Here is a 23,223-nt window from a genome sequence, read left to right as displayed (position 1 = left end):
ACAGAGGAATACACTTTATTTAGACATTAATAACTTTATGACCAGTTTTCATTAACCCATGGGACAACTATCTATTTCACAACATTTTCAAAGTCAAATTTGGGCCCAGGAAACCCAAGGCACTGAGCACAAAAACAAACATCAGAAACTGACTGTAACAAGCAGTTTGTGCATTGCGATAAGGTCTATGTAGAATATTTACAAAGGTGTTTACAAACAATGAGCAACTTTCAAGGTTTTGCTTTATTTCTGGTGCATTTGGTCATGATTCTGTTATGCTGGTTTTTTGTTGTTTCTTTTTACCTTCCGTGTTTATCTTTATTGCACTTTTCCATCATCTCCATACCTCCCTCATATATATCAGTGCATGTTTTTCACAGTTTCTCCTTACACTTATTTCTGTTTACTCTCCTCCCATCAAAGTGTCCCTCACCTGAACACAAACATTACTTTCTACATACCTGTATCTAGAAGTAATAGGGAAAAGGGGAATTGAATTTAGACAGCAACCAACGAAGGCCCTGACTTTTACAGTTTGGGAAACTGATAAGCTTGGGAGTAACCTAAGCAGAGCAGCAGTTACTTCCCTTGACAGAAGGCATGGGACTACTACCCTTAGGCAGTTAGCCTTGATGCTTGTGATGCAACTGGAACATCGCTCTCTGCTTCAAAGGAGGGGGGTGGAACGAAAGAAATTTGATTTCAGGGACAACCAACAAGAGCCATGACTTTTTTACAGTCTGGAGTACTGATGCACAGGCATTAAGGGGGACCCCCCCCCCCGGACTGCTTCTACGGCCAAGTCCATAAGCAAAGCACGTCAAGCAGCACTGACTGATACTTGGGAGTAACCTGCACGGCAGGTACTACCATGGAAGCTTGCTGGGCAGACTGGATGGACCACTGGTCCTTTTCTGCCATCATTTCTATGTTTCTATGTATGTAACAAACTGCCATGCTGGGTCAGACCAAGGGTCCATCAAGCCCAGCATCCTGTTTCCAACACAGGCCAAACCAGGCCACAAGAACCTGGCAAGTACCCAAACATTAAGAAGATCCCATGCTACTGATGCAATTAATAGCAGTGGCTATTCCCTAAGTAAACTTGATTAATAGCCGTTAATGGACTTCTCCTCCAAGAACTTATCCAAACCTTTTTTGAACCCAGCTACACTAACTGCACTAACCACATCCTCTGGCAACAAATTCCAGAGCTTTATTGTGCGTTGAGTGAAAAAGAATTTTCTCCGATTAGTCTTAAATGTGCTACTTGCTAACTTCATGGAATGCCTCCTAGTCCTATTATTCGAAAGTGTAAATAACAGAGTCACATCTACTCGTTCAAGACCTCTATCATATCCCCCCTCAGCCGTCTCTTCTCCAAGCTGAAAAGTCCTAACCTCTTTAGTCTTTCCTCATAGGGGAGCTGTTCCATCCCCTTTATCATTTTGGTTGCCCTTCTCTGTACCTTCTCCATCGCAACTATATCTTTTTTGAGGTGCAGCAACCAGAATTGTACACAGTATTCAAGGTGCGGTGTTTACCATGGAGCGATATAGAGGCATTATGACATTTTCCGTTCTATTAACCATTCCCTTCCTAATAATTCTTAACATATACTCACTAGAACAGAAATACAGAAATAACAGGTCTGCAGCTAACTTTTCTCTCCTCATTTCATGAATAGAAAATAGTGGAAACCACCACTCCCTAGACCAGTGGTTCTCAAAACCTTTTTCCCATCGTGACACACCTGACAGACCACGCTCACATGTGTGACACACTGCTCATTACAATTTACTGTGGAAATAAAAATTAAAGGTCCAGTATTATTTCTATTGTTAAGAATGACACAAGGAAAAGATACATATTCTGTCTGAACAGTAATTGCATAAACAGTAAACTTCCTACACCAAAACAGCACCAATTTCCAGCACTTAACAGTAACCACATAAGAAAAGGCATCACTGAAAATATTACACCAGGCCTTAAGACACCAATACATCTCCTATTAGGAAAACGGACCAAGTCAGGCTGCTATAGAGCCCTACACAGAAACTACACGCCAGCAGAAAACCTCACCTGAATCACATGTGCTGACCCTCACACCTAACAAAGAATAAAAAGAGACCAAAACACATAACTAGAAGCACGCAGACAAAAACTGAATTGGAAACCGCAACAAGCCAGTCTCTGTATGCAGTGCAACAAAGGAAAAAAAGAATCGCCCATCCTTATAAAACAAATCAAGAAATATAAAATCAGTAGCAGTAAAACCATACTAATAAAAAGAACAGATTATTTCGAAACAGCTGATGAGTGGAATATCCAATAATTAAAAACTCATATCAAAAATTTCTAGATACCAATAAAATATTTCAAAATAGCAGACACAAAGACCCAGTAATGAAAAATAAGGATACAAAAAATGTTTTGCTCTGCATACCTGGGAACGTTTGATATCCAGGTGTCCTGAGATTTTTTTGAATTAGCAGGAGGAGGGGTGGTTTGCTTGGAACTTTCTCCTCTCTCTCAGTCACATACCAGCGCTCTCTCACACTGGTTCTCAATTACACACCTATACACACACGCTCTCAGTCACTCACATATACACATGCTTTTTCTCTCACTTATATAGGCTCTTAATTACACATTTACACACATGCTGTCTATCTTTTCAGGCTTACACACAGGCTTTCAATCACACATACTTTTTCTCTCACACACAGACTCTCATTCACATGCTCTCTCTCATTTACACACTTGCTCTCAATCACATGCTCCCTCACCTAAACTAGCTCTCAATCACACACACACACACTCTCTTTCACATATACAGACTCTCAATCATTCACATACATGCTCTCTCACTCACACACACACACACACAGGATCGCAAACATACATGCTTGCTCGTTCACTCACTCTCCCCCCTCCCCCGAACTAGTGGCAGCAGCCTCCTGCACCTCTAACCCTAAAGGCAGCAGCAACCTCCTTCATTTTCAGCCCTCACGGAGAAAGGAGTCCCATCAGCTGTGGGGGTTGACGACGTTCTTTGTTTTTCTCCGAGCCGCACTGCTCATTCCTAGGGCCGCGCCTCTCTTCTCTTCTTCGGGCCGACGCTGCCTGCACTAGCATGGTCTCTTCTTTCTGCGCACGCACCTGCTGCTCACCACTTCCTCTTCTGGGCCACAGGGAGGCGGGAAGAAGAGAGAATGCCGGTGCCGCCGACTCCAGCTGTCCTGCCGCGTTCCGCCCGGGCTAGCAGCATTTTAAGCCCAGGCGGAGGACCTATTCGCTTGGGTAGGGGGAGCAGCTGGGTCAGCGGGGGACCGGGAAGTGTGGCGACACACCGGTTGAGAACCACTGCCCTAGACCATATTGTTGCAAAGGAGAGCAGCTTGCTTTCTTTCTCACAGATTCAGAATGATGATGAAAACCAATGCTGGGACAGAAGTAATCGCCTTCCCTCTCCAGAGCAGACAAACCAATTCTCAGCTCTCCTGGGAGCATGGAAGATGGGAGAAAGGGAACCCATGCTTGCTCTCGTGGGCTTCTGCTGTCTCCCTGTTCATTAAGATTTCATCAGCCAGTGTTTCAGTGCGCAGTGTCCAGATACCACAAAGCAGAGCAGAAAGGCCCTTTAGCTTTAGCAAACTCAAGCTTGAGCAATAATTCATAGGTCATTTCTAAAACATGTTCATCCACATCGTACAAGTACAAACAAATTGCATTGGGCAATGGCAGCGGAAATATATTGCTTCTTCCAGAGGATAAGTAAAGGCTTGGATATGTGTGAGAATAAAATATTTGCTCATTAAGAGAAGATATATTTGGCTGAGCAAATGCAGGTATGGTACTAAAAGAAAAGATCATGAGATTTATTAGCTACCACGACACACACTTTGCAGGCCGACTGTTAAGTATAGGTACTCTCCTGTATGGAATGAAGAGACTGTTCCTGTATCAGGACGATAACTGACATCAGACTGTACAAAAATAAACTGACAACTACTGGGGTCAGTACCATGTGGGAAGTGCCACATGCTCGGTAAAGATTTGTAGTCTATAATGAAGCTTTGGAAGGACATTCCATTGGGTGCGTGCTTGATCACACAACCCACATACGACTAAGGATTTGTTGGTCTCCACTCACGATATGAGCACGCCACAGGTTACTGTACTTTTCGTGCTTCCTCTTAAAGTTGAATCAAGATCAAACATGAAATTCCTGCTGAGCATAAAGAGAATGGCGAAGTTCATCGACGGTTCAGATTCGATTAAGTAGTGGCACATCGAACAAATTAATTCTTTAAATAGTGTGCTGTGGGGGGGGGGGGGGGCCACAGACCACCTGTACATCCTCCAGTTAATAAATATTCTGTGAGGTGGACTATAATAATGGGATTTACTACACTCTGGTATCACTCTGGGCTGCTAGGTGTCAGATTAATAGGGTACACAACCCAATCTCTGAATATGACAATTGTTACACAATATATAATCATATAACCAGATCAGGTATTGATACCAGTGTGCAATTATTTTTAATTATATCTAAAAATCTGTATCACATATATCATGCACATAATACACTTAGCTTGCTGAAAAATAAAATTTTAGAAGTCTATATTAAAACAGTCTGGATAGCAAATTTAGGGGGTCATTTTCTATCCCTATCGCACACGAAAAGGGACTTTTCTCGTGCGATAGCTAAATAGGGGCGGAGTCGGGGCGGCGTTGGGACTGGAAGAGGAGGAGTCAGGGTGGCATCGGGGCGGACGCGGCAGAAACTTCGCTGGCAGGGATAAGGTAAGACCTGTTATCGCCGCCAGTAGCACACCCAATAGCGCCACCTTTCGCTGTCGGCTTTTGCAGGCCTGCCCCCCGCTTCGCCCCCACCCCCCATTACCACAGGATTCAGAAAGCCCTGCGATTTTAGAAAATCCAGGCCTTAGCTGGATAAACTTGTCTGGCTAACTTGGAGGTGTATTCAATACTGCAGCTGCATTACTGAATATAGCCGGCTATCTTAAAGTCAGCCGGTTAATTATAGCCAGCTAACTTTAGGACAGCTATTTGGCTCGACCAGACTTAACCGGCTAAGTCATCTGGCTAACTCTGAATATCAGAATTAAGCGTTTAACTTAGCCAGCTAACTCAACGGCTCCCAGTTACACTCCCGAAACGCCCCTAACTTATCCAGCTAAATTCTAGCCACCTAATTAGCCAGGTTTGTGCCCAAATATTCAGTTAACAGGCTAAATGCTTTTGAATATGGATCGCCTAAAATACTAAATGGCACAATAGCAGAAGCTGTCAGGACAGGAAGTCTGCACTGGATCAAATAGCAGAAGCTGTAAGGACAGAACTGTGAAGTCTGCACTGGATCAAAATGGGCTCCTCCTGGTCCAATAGATTCTGTTAAACACAAGTTTATGCTGTAAAACTAGATGTTGCCAACATCCTATACGATTTGCCATACTGGATGAGACCAAAGATCTATCAGGCCCAGTATCTTGTTTCCAACAGTGGCCAAACCACATCACAAGTACCTGGCAGGATCCCAAACATTAAATAGATCCCATGCTACTAATAATAGCAACAAGCAGTAGATATTCCCTATTAATAGCAGTATGAACTTCTCTTCCAGGAACCTATCCAAACCTTTTTTAAACCCCATTACACTAACTGCCTTAACCACATCCTCTGGCAACGAATTCAGAGCTTATGTGTGTTGAGTGAAAAAGAATGTTCTCCGATTTGTTTTAAATGTGCTACTTGTTTTCTTCATGGAGTGCCCCCTAGTCTGCTTTCCTACCTTGGAGTTCAAATGTAAGCACAAGATACTCAAAGGTTTCTCCAACAGGGTTAACCCCCTAACGTAATTAAGCAAGCATATATTCATGTGTGTTGGATGAATTACTTTATTTCCTAAAAATAAATCTTCAGAATCACAGACAGTCTACCTGTTTCCTTTTTCTCTCCAGATACATCTTTTTCAAGTGAGTATTCGACAAAATTTGCCATCCTGGTACCTAGCAGCACCATGAACTTTGAAGTTCAGGAGAAGCTCCTTAAGTTGGCATGGAATCAATCACGCAATATAACTATTGTGGAAACTTGTCTTTGTTGACAAATGTCAACATACAAACCAGGCATTTACCAGTTTCTCCTCCCCTGCCACCCCATGAGGCTTTATGAATTTGCAACTCAAACTTAAAAGAGCATACTTACCCCTTCTTTACTCTAGCAAAGTCAAAAGCCATTTGTCTGTATGAAAAAGCTTTCTCATTCAAATATCTACTGTAGCGCCTTATAAATGTTGACATATCATAGCCTAAAGACAAAAAAAAACCACAAATTATATATAATATAAATAAATACAAACATAATAGTTCTTTTGGTTTCCTCTCGTAGTGAAGTTTGAGATTATTTTTTCTACTTAAGAGATCACTGAAATCTTTTCATACTGCTAGAAAAGATCATCAAGTAATGTTATACATCAATATTTCTATCATGCTATCTTATTTCCATTCTTCAATATTCCATGTTGACACTTGGAGGTGGCAGTGGGTTCAAGAAAAAAAGATCACTTGACGCTAGCCACAATTTTTAAGTTATCCTAGTTTAAAACAAAAATTGAAAATCAGATTCCAGATCGTGACTTGCTATCCTTCAAAAAACACAATACATTGTTTTGTCCAGTTCAGCTGAAAAACCAAGGACAAGTTTTACACTATCCAACTTGAAAATTAAAAAAAAAACGTGAGGTTTCGGATTGTTACTTTGGTCTATAAGTAAGATTATATATATATATATATATTCTTGACAACTGAACTCTAAGCAAATATATTAGCAAACATGTTGATAATTCATGTCCCCATAAAACAGTGCAGTGCTAAATACATAGAATAATGCTTAATGTGTACATCCCTTATTGCTGATCATGTCTAATAAAATGAAACTGAATGCAAATCAATTACCTTGCTTACAAATCATACTCATGAATAGATTAAAAATAAGTATAACATAATCCCTAAGTATGGCTTGTGGCTTCCACCAACCGCCAAAGTCCTCTACTATTGTAGGAGTCTTCTTTGTACAAAAGGCTGGATCCCTTAAGCCTTGTATTGATTACAGGGGTCTCAATAAGTCCCAATTAAGCATGGTCATCCCTTGCCATTAATTCCTGAATTTCTTGGTAGGCTTCAGGGTGCCCAGTTTTGTTTTGGTTTTTTTTACCAAGCTGAACTTGCAGGGGACCTATAACCTCATTCGGATTTGGCAGGGTGACGAGTGAAAGACAGCCTTCAATACCAGAGACAGTCACTACAAGTATACAGTCATGCCCTTTGCAATGCTCCAGCTGTATGCCAAGACTGTCAGTGTTGTCTTTTGAGATCTCTTATCAGTAGGTTGTGGTCTACCTTGACATCTTATTTATTTTAACACATTTATTACCTGTCCTTCCTACATTCAGAGCGGGTAATAAAATGGCCACCCACAGGCAGTATGTAGTCGAGTTCCTTGCTAGAGCTTTGCCAGCCCTAGCTTTTTGCTAAGTTTGAGAGTAGTTTGTTTGTGCAGAATCAAGTGCACTTCTTAGGATATGTAATTTTGGCTCAAGGTTTTGAGATGGACCCAGATAAGATAACTATGGTACTTAATTGGCCAGTACCTTTGTTTCTCAAGGTGGTCCAATAATTTCTGGGCTTTAAGTATTATCAGCACTTTATTCATAATTTTTCAAAAAAAGGTAGTGGCTCCACTTACATGTAAGGAGATTCCAAAAAATTCCTGGAACCCCCCATGCCCAGCAGGCCATCGAAGAGCTGCAGCAACTGTTTTACATCAGCTCCAGTCCTGCATCACTCTGATCCAGTCAAGCCTTTCATCTTAGAAGTGGACAAGGTTGACGCAGGCGCAGACTCCCAGTTCCCTCCCCCATGTGGTTTTCTCTCTCAAAATTTCTCTCCTGCTGAACACATCTATGATGTGGGAAACTGATAACTTGCCATTAATTGGGTTTGGGAAGAGTGCAGACACCTGGAAGAAGCCACCTTTCTGATCACAATACTTATGGATCATAATAAGTAACTTTAAATGGAAGCTATGAAATGTTTGAACCCTCAGCAAACTTTATGGAAAATGCTCTTTGCTCATTTTCAGTTCATTATCTCTCATCACTCTGACTTCAAGAATGTTAAGGCCAATACATTGTCATGACAGTTTTCCTCTCAGCAGACTCCTGTACCTTGCAATAATGGTCTACTTATACCAACCTCTAGGATCTTCGCAAACAAAATCAAAAGTGATCTGATGAAGAAAATCTGCCTTGAATCTTTGGTCCAGGATCCTCCTGCAGGGATTCCCAATTGGGTGTACTTTAGTGCCAGACACTTGCTGTCCAGATGTTCTCAAAGGGGTGCATGATTCCAAACTCCCTCGACACACAGAGATTAAGAAAACTTTTGAACTGATTTCTAGGGCTTCTGATGATCTCTTATGTACGTATTGTATAACTATGTTTTGGCCTGTCCAGTATGTCCTAGAATCAAGGTACCTTGTACAAAACCCTTCGGTGAAATGCACCCAATTTCTGATTCTTCTGTAACTTGAACTCACCTTTCTACAGTCTTCATCACAGACAATTTCTACTGATGTACTGCTATTTTAGTAGTACTGGACTGTTTTTCTCTGAATGGCACACTTTATTCCCATCTCTAAGTTGCCTTTGGCCCCTCAACTGGCCATCATCTTTGTTAGGGAGATGATCCACTATTGTATTAGATCAAGATTCCCAATCCATTGCCATATTCTGGAGAGCCTTTTGTAAAGATTTCGGTATCAACTTAGTTTTAATCAGCATATCAGCATCAGACTAATGGCCTAATGGAGAGGATCAACCAAGATCTTGAACAGCTCTCCTTGTGTAGAACACCACATAGGAAATGCATGCTCTGGTGTGATAATGACTGGAAAGAAAATTTCTAAGACCACCACAAATTTATTACATAAGAACAAAAGATCTGCCATACTGGGTCAAACCAAAGGTCTATCAAGCTCAGTATTCTGTTTCCAAGACTGGCCAGCCCAGGTCACAAGTACCTGGCAGGATCCCAAGAGGTAGACAGATTCCAAGCTGCTTATCCCAAAAATAAGTCGTGGATTTCTGTAAATCTATCTTAATAGTTAATGTACTTTTCATCCAGGAACTTGCCCAAACCTTTTTTAATAATTTTCTCTTATGAGTTTTAAATATATTACCTAGTAATTTCATTTTGTGTCCCCCTTGACTTTGTATTTTTTGAAAGCGTAAACAGATTAATGAGTGGAATGGAACGAGCAAACATTTTATAGACCTCTATCATATCTCCCCTCAGTTGCCTCTTCTCCAAGGGTCCTAACCTCTTTAGCTTATCTACACAGAGAAATTGTTTCATCCCCTTTATCATTTTGGTTACCCTTCTCTGTACCTTTTCTATTTCTACAATATCTTTGAAATTTGGTGACCAGAACTGCACATAATACTCAAGATGAGGTTGCACCATATGGAGCAATTCGGAGGTATTATGATATTCTCTGTTTTATTCTCCACTACCTTCCTAATAATCCCCTAGCATTCTATTTGCATCACAGGCCGATGCAATACGGACACATTAAAACTGTGCATCAAAACCGGGCACCCACTTTCCTAACGCGCACCCATCCACCTCTCCCAGGCGCGCAACGCAGTAGGCAAATGAGCCACTGCATTAAAAAGGAGGGCCTAGGGGAAATTATGCATCCCTAGCACCTCCCTAGCATCGGGTGCCCAAGAGAATTGGCTGTGCGCAGGTTAGGAAAAGAGACACTCAATTTTACTAGCATCCATTTTCCTAATCTGTGCACAGCCATGACCTAGGAAAATGAACACATTAATTAAACATCCGTTTCCCTAATCTGACTGCTGGCAAGTCTTTAAATTTATTTTTTTTACCTTACTCCTTTTTTCGGTTCCTCCGACTTAATATCGCCACAATATTAAGTCGGAGAAACTACAGAAAAGCAGAATTGTCTGCTTTTCCCGCGCTCTGGGGCAGGCGCTAATTTTTGAGAGTAAAAATATGCACATTGGGCACACATTTATTTTTTACATAAGTGGATAATAGCTATTATCAAATGAATTTACATGCAATGAGCACTATTGGCTATGTGCTGGTTTAGACTAATGTTTTGACGTGCTAATCCCCTTATTGCATAAGGGATTAGGGACGCGTGTCCAAGCACCCGTTAACCTGTGTGCTAGGCTCAGCTCATGATATTGCATTGGCCTGACTGAGCAGAAGATTTCAACATATTTTCAACAATGACACCTAGATCCTTTTCTTAAGTGGTGACACCAAATATGGAACCATGCATTATGTACCTATAATTTGGGTTACTCTTCCCTAAGTGCATCACTTTGTACTTGTCCACATTAAATTTCACTTGCCATTTGCATGCCCAGTCTCCCAGTTTTGCAATGTCCTCTTGCAATTTCTCACAATCCCATTGTGATTTAACAACTTTGAATAACTGTGTCATCAGAAAATGTGTTCACCTCACTTGCTGCTCCCATTTCAAGGTCTTTTATAAATATATTAAAAAGCAGTGGTCCCAGAACAGATCTCTGGGGCATTCACTATTCACTTTAGCCCTACTGTCTTTGTTTTCTATCTTTTACCCAGTTGACAAGCTACAATAGGACACTGCCCCCATTCCATGTCACTCTTATTTCCTAAGAAGTCTCTTGTGAAGGACTTTGTCAAATGCTTTCTGAAAATCCAGATGTATACTATATCAACTGGCTCACCTTTAGTCACTTGTTTATTTACACCCTCAAAAACAATGTTGCAAATTTGTGAGGAAAGTCTTCCCTTGCCTAAATCCACATTGGCTATGTCCCATTAAACTATGCTTATCTATGTTTGGCAATTTTGTTCTTTTTTGATAGTTTCTACCATTTTGCCTGGCACAGACGTCAGTCTCACTGGTCTGTAGTTGCCTGGATCACCCCTTGAGCTCTTTTTAAAAATTGGCATGATATTGGCAACTCTCCAGTCTTCAAGGAACCATAGATGTTACTGATAGTTTACAAAATTTCCAATAGTAGGTCCGCAATTTCATTTCTCAGTTCTTTCAGCGCTCTGGGATGTATACCATCTGCTCCAGGTGATTTACTACTTTTTAGTTTGTCAATCTGCCCTAGTAAATCTTGCAGGTTGACAGAAATTTGCTTCAGTTCCTCTGAATTATCACCTTTGAATATCATTTCTGATATGGGTATCTCTCTTACATCTTCCTCAGTGAAAACCGAAGCAAAGAATACATTTAATCTCTCTGCTATGGCTTTGTCATCCTAAAGTGCCCCCTTTACCCCTTGATCATCTAATGGTTTAGCTGACTCCTGCGCAGTCTTTTTGCCTCAAATGTACCTGAAAAAGGTTTTATTATGAGTTTTTGCTTCCATGGCAAGCTTCTTTTCAAATTCTCTTTGCCTTCCTTATCGATGCTTTACATCTGACTTGCCAGCACTTATGCTGTTTCCTGTTTTCTTCATTTGTAGCCAGTTTCCATTCCTTGAAAGATGCTCTTTTAGATATTATAGGCTCTCACCTCACCTTGTAATCATACCAGTAGTCTTTTAGCCTCTTGTCCACCTTTTCTAATGCGTGGAATACATCTGTTTGGGCTTTCAAGATGGTATTTTTAAACATCCATTCCTGAGCTAAACTAACTCAATTTATTCCTATCCATTTCCCTCATTTTAGCATAGTTACCTTTTAGAAAGTTAAATACTGTTGCTGATTTCTTTTTTTGTGCGCCATCCTGTTATTATGTCAAACTTGATAATGTTGTGATTACTATTGCCAAGTGGCTCCAACACTGTTACCTCTCGCACCAAATCCTGTGTTCCACTAAGGACGAGGTCTAAAATAGTTTCCCCTCTTGTTGGTTCTTGTACCAGCAGCTCCATGAAGCAGTCATTTATTTCATCTAGGAACTTTACTTCTCTAGAATGTCCTGATGTAATATTTTCTAGGTCAATACTGGGGTAGTTGTAATCACTCATTACCATGCTGCTGATTTTGTTAGCTCTCCTAATTTCTTTTAGCATTTCATTGTCTATCAGTTCATTCTGGCCAGATGGATGGTAATACATCCCCATTACTATTTTATTCCCTTTTTCACCTGAACTTTTAACCATAAAGATTAATCATTGCAATTTGTTTCTTACAGAAATCTTATTCTGTCTGACTCAATGCTCTCTTTAACCCCTCCACCAATTTGATCCATCTTATTTTGATATAATTTGTAGGGATGTGAATCGTTTTTATAACGAATAGAAATATCATGTGATATTTCTTAATTCGTTATATCGGGGAAAACACGAAATGAACACTTTTCCCCCCGAATTTTCATGAAAATCGTTTTTCGGGTTAGTGCGCGCTAACTCCCGTTAATGTTTATTTTTGTTATTTTTTGTTACTTTATTTTTTTGTTAGTGCGCGCTAACTCCCGTTAGCGCACACTAAGCTGAAAAATGATTTTCTACTTTAAAAAAAAAAATGCCGATCTGCGGGAAAACGAGATTTTCCCGCGGCCAGATGGACCCGAAAGGGCAAACAATCGGGCACCCGATGCACATCCCTAATAATTTGTAACCTGGTATCAGTATCCCAGTGGTTATCCTCCTTCCACCAGGTCTCTGAGATGCCAAATTATATCTACTTCATCTCGTGCTTTACACTAACTCTCCCATCTTATTTATTTATTTTTTTTAGCTCTCTAGCATTTGTATATAGACATTTCAAAGTATTTTTTCTTTGTATTAACAACCTGCTAATCCGTTTATAGGGATAATTTGGAATCTTTTTGCACTTTACTTAAAGACACCTGGTCCACTTTGGCATTTATTGCAACCTTTCTACTGGGATACCCTATTTTCCCTGTTCTTAGTATCCTTCAAAGATAGATCATTCCAAATCATGTGCTTCTGAGTGACTCTCTGCTTTCTCCCATCAAGTTTAAAAGCTGTGCTATCTCCTTTTTAAAGGTTAGTGCCAGTAGCCTTGTTACACTTTGGTTAAGGTGGAACCCATTCTTACAGAAAAGGCCCCTCCCTTCCCCAAAATGAAGCCCATTTCCTAACAAACCTAAAACCCTCTTCCCTGCACCATCATCTCATCCATGCATTGAGACTCTGGAGTTCTGCTTGCTTCTGGGGTCCTGCACATAGCATGGGAAGCATTTCTGAGAATGCCACCCTGGAGGTTCTGGATTTCAGCTTTCTACCTGAAACCCTAAATTTGGTATCAGAGCCTCCCTACTGCACTTTCCTATGTCATCTATAAGATGTGTGAGGTCTGCCTCCTCCTCAAGTCTAGCGCTCTTCCCATCCACCATCCACCCAGCTACCAACCTTTCTAATAACTGAATCAGCTATACAGCCATCCTAACCCTTCCCTCCTGGGCACGTGCCCCTGGAGACCCTATCCTCTGTGCAAGAGGATATATTACCATGAGGGCAGGTCCTACCTACAGGATTGCTTCCTGCCTCATCGAGCTGATGCTCTTCTTCCAGGTGACCTTTCTCCTCCAAGGCAGTACAGGAGCTACCAGATTGGAGGTGGGATGTCTCTTTGTCCCTGAAAGCATCCTTCATCCCTCTCTGTCTTCCTTAGCTCCTCCAGGTCTGACACTCTAGCCTCCCGACATTGGACTCATTCTCTGAGGGCTTGGCACTCTTTGCACTTAGCACACACATAAAATTTCTCACAAGCTGGGAATGGCACTCAGTGCAAAAGACCAAAAAGCCTCCCTTTCACTGCTGAACTAGTTCCTGAATCATAATTTTGTTTTGTTACCGAGTTAAAATTTCTAAGGGAGAAGGGATATAAAGCTAAGCTAAATCTATAGACTAAAAGTACTTTATTTTATTTTTGTCTGGCAATGACCCATAAATATTACAATTAATCTACTTATATCTTCCCTTTTGACTATTGTTTTGAATTCAATTCCTTCTGTATAAAATCTGTAGCAAATGACTCCTACCAAACACAATTATGTATAATCAAAACATATAAGACCAAATAAAAACAGATAAGGTCTAGTATGGCAAGGAAATTTGAGATGCACACGCCATTAGGCACATGCTTCTGGTCCTCTTCTGCTACAAAGGGTGCAGGGCCTTTGGAAGCTAGGGTTGTGGACTGCAAAGCCTGGATCGCTCACTGTGACCTCTGGAGTCCTCTCCTGGGGGCTGCTGGGAACAATATGCAGGTGAACCTTCCAGTCCTCTTATGCAACTGTTACTCCTGGGGGAATTCTGCACAAAACAAAATTCTGCAAAATTCTGTATACTTTATATTAGCCAAAATAACAATATACATGACAGTAAGTAATTTACATTTTAATACAGAAAAAAGTTATTACTTAAAGATGCAGAATTTTACATATTTTGAGCAGAGTTTCCCCAGAAATTCACTGTAAGTATCTCTTCCACTCTCTCTCTCCCTACTCCCCTGGTCACTCCCTCTCAGGCTCCAACTCCTCCACCTACCAGTATCTCTCCCCTCTACCTCTAGCCTCAACCCCTTCTACTTTATCTCCACTCCCAGAGTTTGAGCCCTCTCTCAGTACTGCCCCTCACACAAGCTACCTATGTCTCTCTCACACACCCCTTCACACAGGCTTGCTCTCTCACAACAAGCAAGCACCCTCACAAACACACAATCCCTTTTTCATATATAACATCTCCCAATCTCTCACACGCATACACACTCTTTCACAGTCTCCTCACATAGGCTCCCTCTCTCTTGCACCCACTTTCAAGCACCCCTCCCCTGCTCTCCCATACACCCCCACCTGCTCTCTCTCACTAGGGCCTTCATCTTCGTCACGAGTGGAGCACATCACACTCGTGGTGAAGATGAAGGCCCCAGCGTGCCGTGAGCGGAGTGCATCATTCTCAAAGATGAAGGCCCCGGCATGGGTCTCCTGCCATTTTCCGTGCAGAATTTCACAATTCTGTGGGGGGGGGGGGGGGGGGGGAGGGGGATTCTGCGCTCTACAGTAGCACAGAATTCCCCCAGGACCAAACTATCCAATTGCACTAAGCACTGTGCTGTAGCCTATGTATAACTATTTAGAATTACCCAAAAAAATCAGTCAAACTCGTCATTTTAGCTGGAGTTCCAGAGTTAGAGATGCCATATATGCATTTGTGTGTAAATTAGTTCTGATTGTTCTTACTCTAAGACTTCACCGTGTGAGCTCTTGATATGAGAATTCTGATACATAAGTTCTGAATGGGAGATTTTTTAATATGGTCACAAACAGATATACACAGGAACTACATGACCATATTTGGGATAACGTATGCTTTTCACTCATGGAACATACAAATGACAAAAATGTATTGTTGACAATTCTTGAGACAAAATGATCAGTAGAAGGAGGGAGCTCATCCTCTTCCAAACACTGATGAGAGATAGAGTTTTTAATAACCCTTGTACTGATTTTTCTATTACTCTGTCACTTAAAATGACCTCATAAGAAACGTTTTGTCAAGCATCCTGGTTCCTTTTGTATCTCCATCTTACAAACCAGTAGTCTGGGATAATGAGTAGTGTTCTAGATATCCATCTGAAAGATTTGCACTGATTAACAAGGTCAAGCAGCTTCCTTCCTTGTGCTGCCTGAGGAAAAGATGATACTATCCATAAATACAGCCCGTTGTGTTCATTTTCTTCTACTCAGTAAACCACGTGCCAACAGAAAAACAGGCATCTTACACTTGCTGGATTAATAAATATGCTATAAGTTGTGGCTCAGTGATAAAGTTTAACTGACAAACCCTTATGACCGCACTAATCAACCTATACCTATTAAGCCACCCCACTTGTATACTAACACTTCTATATTTCATCTCATCAGAATGATTGAGCCAGATTACTTCCTTGGGCCAAGTTTGCTCACAACAATCTTGTCAGCAAATCTACACGGTTTCTCCATTCTTCACAGTCTATGGCTAACACCTTGTTTGTCGACCTCCTTCCACTCCTGCTACTAAAATTATTGCAGCTGACGACTTGGTGCAACACTTTCAGAAAATCTAGGCAGAGGTGTGTAATAATTGGAGAGCGAGCGAGCAAGCGAGATTTTTATTGGACTAACTTAATATATTTCTTGACTAGTTTTGAAAAGCTAATGCTCTCTTCCTTCAGGACAGAATTCAAATGAGTAAAAGATGACATTACCAGTAACTACTACAGAGTAGTGCAGCTGCCATAAAGGTATTCCAGTGACAGGGTGAAGAGTAAGGCGTAGAAAGAAAGGGGTAAGGGGAGTTTATGGATGATCAGAAGGTGACAAAGTATAATTTTATGGCACATAATGTGATGGAAATCCTAAGTCTCTGTTGAGACTTTTTTCATTTCCAAATTATCTGATCATTTTGGCTTGAAAAATCTTACATTCTTGGATTGTTTTAAATTTTCCTTTGATTATCCTGATCATAAGGGCACTGGTGTAGTAGCAAGGCTCTGAAAAGTGCTCCACTGCAAGGCTTCTCTAGGTTTCCTATCGCATTTCGCAATTATATGCTATAATTTCTGTTGTCAGCATTCTCTCAGGACCTTGCATGAATGAGTTTAGTCATCAACTGCTGGTAATTCATGGGATCCTATTCCATCCTTCACATTTGCAACATTATTAGTTTCTGACAGCATATAGCCCTGAACGCTCTTTTCTTTTTTTTTGGGGGGGGGGGGGGGAATGACAATTTGGAGTAGCATCCAAATTACATAATTTGTAATTGTTCCCAATCTGGAGGACCTAGATACCTCTAGATTATGGACAATGGCTTGGAAACCACCTCTGCTTCCTCTTAATTTAATTCTTTGGCTCTCTTCTGTGGATCTATTCAAAAGCTCAATCCTGGCTTTGATTGTCTGGACTGGAAGGGCATAGAGCTCTTTTGCTCATCACTGTGCTGTGGGACAAGAGCATACAATATAACGGCATTCTCTGAGTACCAATGTAGCTTCATCTGAAATCCACTCAAAACTTCAGAAAAGTATATAGCAGGTCAGAGGTGGAGAACAGTCTGGTGGAAAAGAGTCCAGTCTCTCATTCATACTCTCTCAAAATATCTCCCAAGTATGGTATGTCAGCAAACCTGCTCTGCATATATTATCTAAAGCCCACGTTCATGTTCTTCTATAGGTATCAATGCCCATAGCAAAGACTACTTGCTCCATTCAATGCACTGCCTGCTCCACCTTTACTCTATAAGGGCATGAAATTCCTCCTGCGTCTACTGAGAAACAAATAGAGAGATTCCACTTCATACCACAAGATGTACATGAAATTCACCATGGAGACCTTGTAGTCTACCTTGCAGAAGGCAAGTACAGTGTTCTGAAAACAGATTCTTAATAAATGACATCGTATGTATGAAACATGTTTTTGGCTTCCTGGAGCTCATACGTGCAGATCTGCCCACTATGTTTTGATGTAGAAGCTGAATCAAGTCAAATCCAAGAGGATACTGAATGCAGTACTTCAAGTACATCTTATTTATAAGCAGCACTAAGCAGGGGTGTTCCCATATTTCTTCTGCCAACTCTTTACATTTATCTAGATTTATCAGGAGACCAAGAAGGGTTACCAGGGTTCACCAGAGACCTGAAATCAAGAGGGGATGACCTCAACAACCACCTGCACAAAACTGAAAAAAGGCAATGACCTCCAGTGGAAGCTATTTCCTTCAGGCTGCAGAGAGGGCATGAAAGGGAAGTCTGAAAAAGTAATCCTCTTCAAAATCATTCTCCATGTAAATTATAAATAGCGGGATTCAGGGATGCCTTAAACGGACTTCTCGACCTGAAGAGATAGGGTCTGAGGGGGAGCCACTGGTACCAAAATAGTTAATGGCTTGATAATAAATTGCTCAGATATTGAGATGATTGTTGTCAGCATGATTACTAATGAGGTGTTTGATCCAGCCCTCAACATAGCAAGGGTCAGCACAGAGATGTGCATGTCCAGAACTCAGAGAAATTAGTACTGTATTAACAAGTCACTCCATGCTCATAAAGGGTTTGAGGTGCCCAAAAACAGCATCAATGCCCTTAAGTCATAAGTTAAATAATTATATCTAATCTATCCAACTCTAATTTGAAATTTCAATCTTCAAGATCAAGGTAAAACCCAGAAGGATTTGAACATCCACAAAAGGCTAAGAGGGAGGAATTTATTGAAGCTCAGGGCATAGACATTGAGAGAAATGTGGACCAGCCTTGATTAGGAAGGTCACATGGTCCTCTGGGCATAACCACTTCAAAGCATGGGACATTTAGACAACACTCAAGTCCTTAGAGCTATGCACCAAGAGGAAGCACCAAGATGCTGATACTTTCACTCAAGGATCAGCACACATCTGCTTTGAATCAGGAACAGTCATTTGATTGCCTTCAGTGGGGGTGGGGGGGGGGCATGGAACTTGGCCCTGCTTTATGATCTGCCACAGACGCCTGCTTCTAAGAAACCTGATCATCAGTGTAACTAGTTAGCTCTGAGATCCATTTTTTCAGGTTCCATGGCCATCTTCAACCTAGACTTACAGTAGTCAAGCAAGCCTGAAGTCTCTCTTGCTAACCCTGAACCATTTGAGGCAACACTCAGTTACCATGGCCTTCACTCAGACACATGCAAAATGCCTTGCAATGATCTGCAAGAACATTTTCTGGAAGCATTCTGGTCAGCTCTTAAAGTCACTGGCTTGTTCCCAGAAAACTGCTGATGCAAAAATCAAAAGAAAGTACGTTTTTAAGAAAAAGAAAAAAAAATAAATTATGACTGGGTCACAATCACCGAATGTGGTTCAGCAGAGTCAAAGCTACAAAATTGAGAAAGTAAACAAACAAAAAAAACCTAGCGATACCACAAGGGAAAAGAATCTTGAATCAAAATAAGAATAAAGAGGCAAAAAAAAGTATTTACTAAAGAGAAAAAGTGGCAGCAGTCCAGTGAGGACATGCTTTTTGCCCAGTGGATCAAAGCTGAATTGTAGCACAGTCTGTCTATAGTAATGGAAAAAAAAACACCTCCTATGTAAGCAAATACAAACTTTCTAGGAAAACTACAAGAATCCTCCAACTCTGCTCACATCACACAACTGATCGGTGTAGCTCACTGGAGTAGCATATCAAAGAACAAGAAAGTTTGCTGTTGAAATAATTTCAGAAGAGCAACATTATAGCTCCATATTAAAAATGTGCAAGCTCCAGAACATGTAGTTATGGGAGAAACTTTCAACCATAATGCATAAGAACATAAGATATGCCATACTGGGTCAGACCAAGGGTCCATCAAGCCCAGTATCCTGTTTCCAACAGTGGCCAATCCAAGTCACAAGTACCTGGCAAGTAAAGTCTGAAGCAGTCTCCTCCTGTTGCAATATCATTCTATCACAATCATTTACTTATTTATAGTTTTTATATGGAATCCTAGCCCAGGCACCTTACAACAACAACAAAAAAAAAAAAATCAAACAGTACAGACAGAGAAATAAGAACAAAAGCTAAAGATCTTTCTTACTAGGATAAGCCTGCTTAGAGAGATGAGTGTGGAGTGGAACATTGCCAAGAATAGAGAACCCTGGACATTGGAAGTGCTTCAATAAAGGTCGACCATCAGGGGTAGAAGCCTGAAAGAGAGCTCACCTGTTCGGTACATGAGATCTATCAGAGGGTAGCATGAGATTCAGAGCCTAGCGCGTGAGGCAGTGTAGAGTAAGTCAAATAAGCAGCACAATTTAAAACTTAACTGAAATATTGCTCAGTATTTAACTGTGAAAAAATTTAAAAAAAGACACAAGAGCTTTCTGCCAGCTAGAAATACAAGTCAGAGAATATCAGAATCCTAACAGATAAAATAACCTAAGTGTAACATTTCATCACCAACGTGTGGAGAAAGTCATATGATTAGCAGTGAACGTAAAATAAGTTTGCAGTTTGGTGCATGACTTATTCTGAGAGATACTAAAAACATCACACTGCGAGGAGTTGAGAAATATTGAAAGCATCCGGGTCTTGCAGACTAATATTAGGCAGTCAAGCAACAACCACCAGGATTTCAGCATAGGAGCACCATTTACATTAAGGGGAGATTTAATATTGTCCATATAGGAAGATGTTGATAAACCAGAAAAGCATACAGCATATTGCATATATCTAAAATACACAGAAAGGTGGCTGAATCAGAATACATCTTAAGCTAGTAAGAAGTTAACACCAATTGCCTAGGCTTCAATATCTATTATAGTTCCTCAAGTATCAGCCTCACCATCTTGACAAATGGCTCACACAATAGGATTCGAGGCGAACAAAACCACTATTTAAAAAAAAAAAAAAAAGTCACAATTTCGCCAGCCAAAATTTAAATTTACTAGTTTATATTTCATCTTTTCAGGTACAAAGTACAAAACCTGTGCAAGATGGATCACAAGCCATGCAAATATTACAACAATGCAGTAATCACAGAAACATCATTAAACAATCTAACGCACACATCAAAATACACAAAGTATAAAAATGAACCCAAATGAATCTTACCCCACACTATGCTTTTCTGTGGAAAAAAAGCACATGCCTAAGCTCTGATTAGATCATAGCCACAGAGGACAGCAAACACAAAAAATATTAAGCAACCCCAATGGGGTATAAAAGTCTCCTTAAAAATCAGACCCACAACAGATAAGGATCAAATTGGCATAGATTGTTGCTCTACTCAAATTTCTAGAGCTTCCCTGTTTAGATGCATTTTTTTTTATAAACTACAATTACATCGAAAGGAAGAGGATGCCTATCTTTTGAATAGTGGCAAACATGCAAAACACATTGAGCCAGATGTAGGAACAAACACAAAAAAAATGTTTTGAGGGTTATTTTCAAAGTCATTTCCCTGCATAAATTGGCCTGTCTGAAAACGGACCTCCCCCATTCAGCTACAAGTACACATGGGCTTTCACAGCACGCGCACTTTTAGCAGGGTTGAAAAGGCATTCCTGGAAGGGAGGGGGGCCTTTAGATCAGAACAGGAACATATGATGCATACTACACTGTTTTCAAGAGCAGCTGCATTATTATACAGATGCTTCCAGCAAGCATGCTTTACGCCAGCTTTTTTTTTTTTTATAGAGAAACTGCTTATCTATAAAATTACCTACCAAGTGCATTCGGTAGAAGAACCTTTGTATTCTGCAACTATATCGGCTATTCACATGTTTAAAAAGATGAAGCACACGTGTGTTGTGTCTACCCAGGGTTATTTCATATTGGCATGGTTGTGGAATCCTCTAGGCTATTTCTATTGCTAAACTATAGAAACAGTTTTGCTATCCGGACTACCCAACCAGAAAAGCCAGGGTTCAAATGCCACTCATCCCATTGCCATTTTACCCTCCACTACCTAAGGTACAAATTTAGATTGTGAGACCCCTGGGGTCAGGGAAATACCTACAGTACTTGAATGTAATCCATTCTAAAGTGCCACAAAAGGCGAAAAATAAATTTAAAAAATATTATTGAAGGATATAAATAACACAGAAAACAGTTCTTGGAAACACCAACACTGAATTTACAGACTTCTATGCATTTGCTACTCAATCATAATAGTCCTATATAATAAAGTCTTTGTTACTTTTTTGCAAACTTTTCTGTGCTTGCAAAAGACAAATATTTCTGTAAAACAGTTCTGTTTTATGTGAAGTTTCCTAAATGTATTAAGTCCAAAGAATAGCACAAAAAAAATCTATTAAAACTATAAAACGGCTCACACAGGGAGTACCAACTTCTGCCTACTAATTTCTATAGTGCTACCAGACGTACACGCACCGTACAGAGACACAAGGGACAGTCCCTGCTCCATGGAGCTTACAATCTAATTAAGACACGCATATAGAACAAACAAGAGGCTAAAGGACATTTATTACAGAAAAGTGAATAAAATCAACAGGAGAGCAAGGGTTAAGATTTAAAAGCAGACTCAAAGGGATGAGGTTTTAGGCTGGATTTGAATATGGCCAGAGGGAGCATTACATGCAGACTCCAAGTCCATACCAGGTGCGTAGTGCAGTCCGTGATGGAGGAGGGGGGGACACAGCAAAGAGTGACTTGCCTGATGAACAAGTTCATGGGAAAAGGTATACAGAGGGAAAAGATGAAAAGTACAAGGAAGAATACCCGGGAAAAGCAAAGAGAAGCAGTAAGGGTAGTCAGAGCAGCAAAGGCATATGCAGAGGGGAAAAAAAAACTTTATTGTAGCCATAAAACAAGGTGACAAGACTTTTTAAAGCTGTGTCACTGAAAAGAGAAGCGCAGAGGTGGAATTGTAAAACAGAATTGAAAAAGGAGGTGTGGGTAGAGTGACAAGAAAAGAAAAAAAGCAGAAAATACTTTTTGTTCAGAGAAGGGAGGAACTGGAGAAAGACCACAGAGTTAGGCAAAGAATTGGCAAAAGAAAGTGAACAATGCAATGAGGTCAAATGGGACACGTCCTGCTGTATTACAGAACTCTGAGGTTCTGGCGGCTCCACAACGGCTGTGTTCACCCTGCCCTGGAGTCTCCAAAAAACAGAGGCTCCCAGCCAACGTGCTGCAAAATTCTGGCCCCCTACAGAGATAAGGCAGGAGCGGGTCACTACTTCCACTGCAGCCAACAGCAAAATAGTCTCCTTCATTCCCCCCTACCCGCTGCACGATGGCCTCCCGCTGGCGGGAGAAGGCAGTGAACAGCATTCCTCATCTGATACCGCCCTCTCTCCTTTGCTGGCTTCCCACTGAAGTCGGAACTGTGCCGAGGCGGTGGGTCTCGGAAGACTCCTGGCTCCCACACAGTTCGGACTCACTGGGAAGCCAGCAGAGGCAGGGGCAGCAGGTTCAGAGCGCTGCTCCCCTCCGATTCCTCTTCCCAGCTGGAGATGATCTCAAGTGGGGGAGGGCAGACACTAACGCCAGGGAGGTGGGGAAGGAAGCAAAGGACTGGAAGGAAAGTTGGTAATGCCAGATGGTGGTGAGGAAGGAAGGGAGGAAGCCTATGTTGTCAGAGGGGCAGCTGAAGCAAGGGAAGGCAATGCCACCGGTATAATTAAGCAGTTACAGTAGTTTAAAGGGATGGTATGGAGCTTAATAT

The 23,223-nt window shown here is 41.0% G+C and overlaps 1 protein-coding gene across 13 annotated transcripts in view; it reads right to left on the bottom strand.

The window, feature by feature from the left end:
• SNAP91 (synaptosome associated protein 91) overlaps positions 1-23,223 on the bottom strand; it is a 384,555-nt gene that overhangs the window by 258,599 nt on the left and 102,733 nt on the right. For all 13 annotated transcript variants that reach the window (XM_029595502.1, XM_029595503.1, XM_029595501.1 and 10 more), the window contains one exon: positions 6,238-6,340. In XM_029595502.1, coding sequence (XP_029451362.1) covers positions 6,238-6,340 — 103 coding nt within the window. The remainder of the gene's footprint in view (positions 1-6,237; positions 6,341-23,223) is intronic.

This window comes from Rhinatrema bivittatum, chromosome 3 (assembly GCF_901001135.1).
Source record: "Rhinatrema bivittatum chromosome 3, aRhiBiv1.1, whole genome shotgun sequence".
Taxonomy (NCBI): domain Eukaryota; kingdom Metazoa; phylum Chordata; class Amphibia; order Gymnophiona; family Rhinatrematidae; genus Rhinatrema; species Rhinatrema bivittatum.
This window is presented reverse-complemented; position numbering and strand designations above follow the sequence as displayed.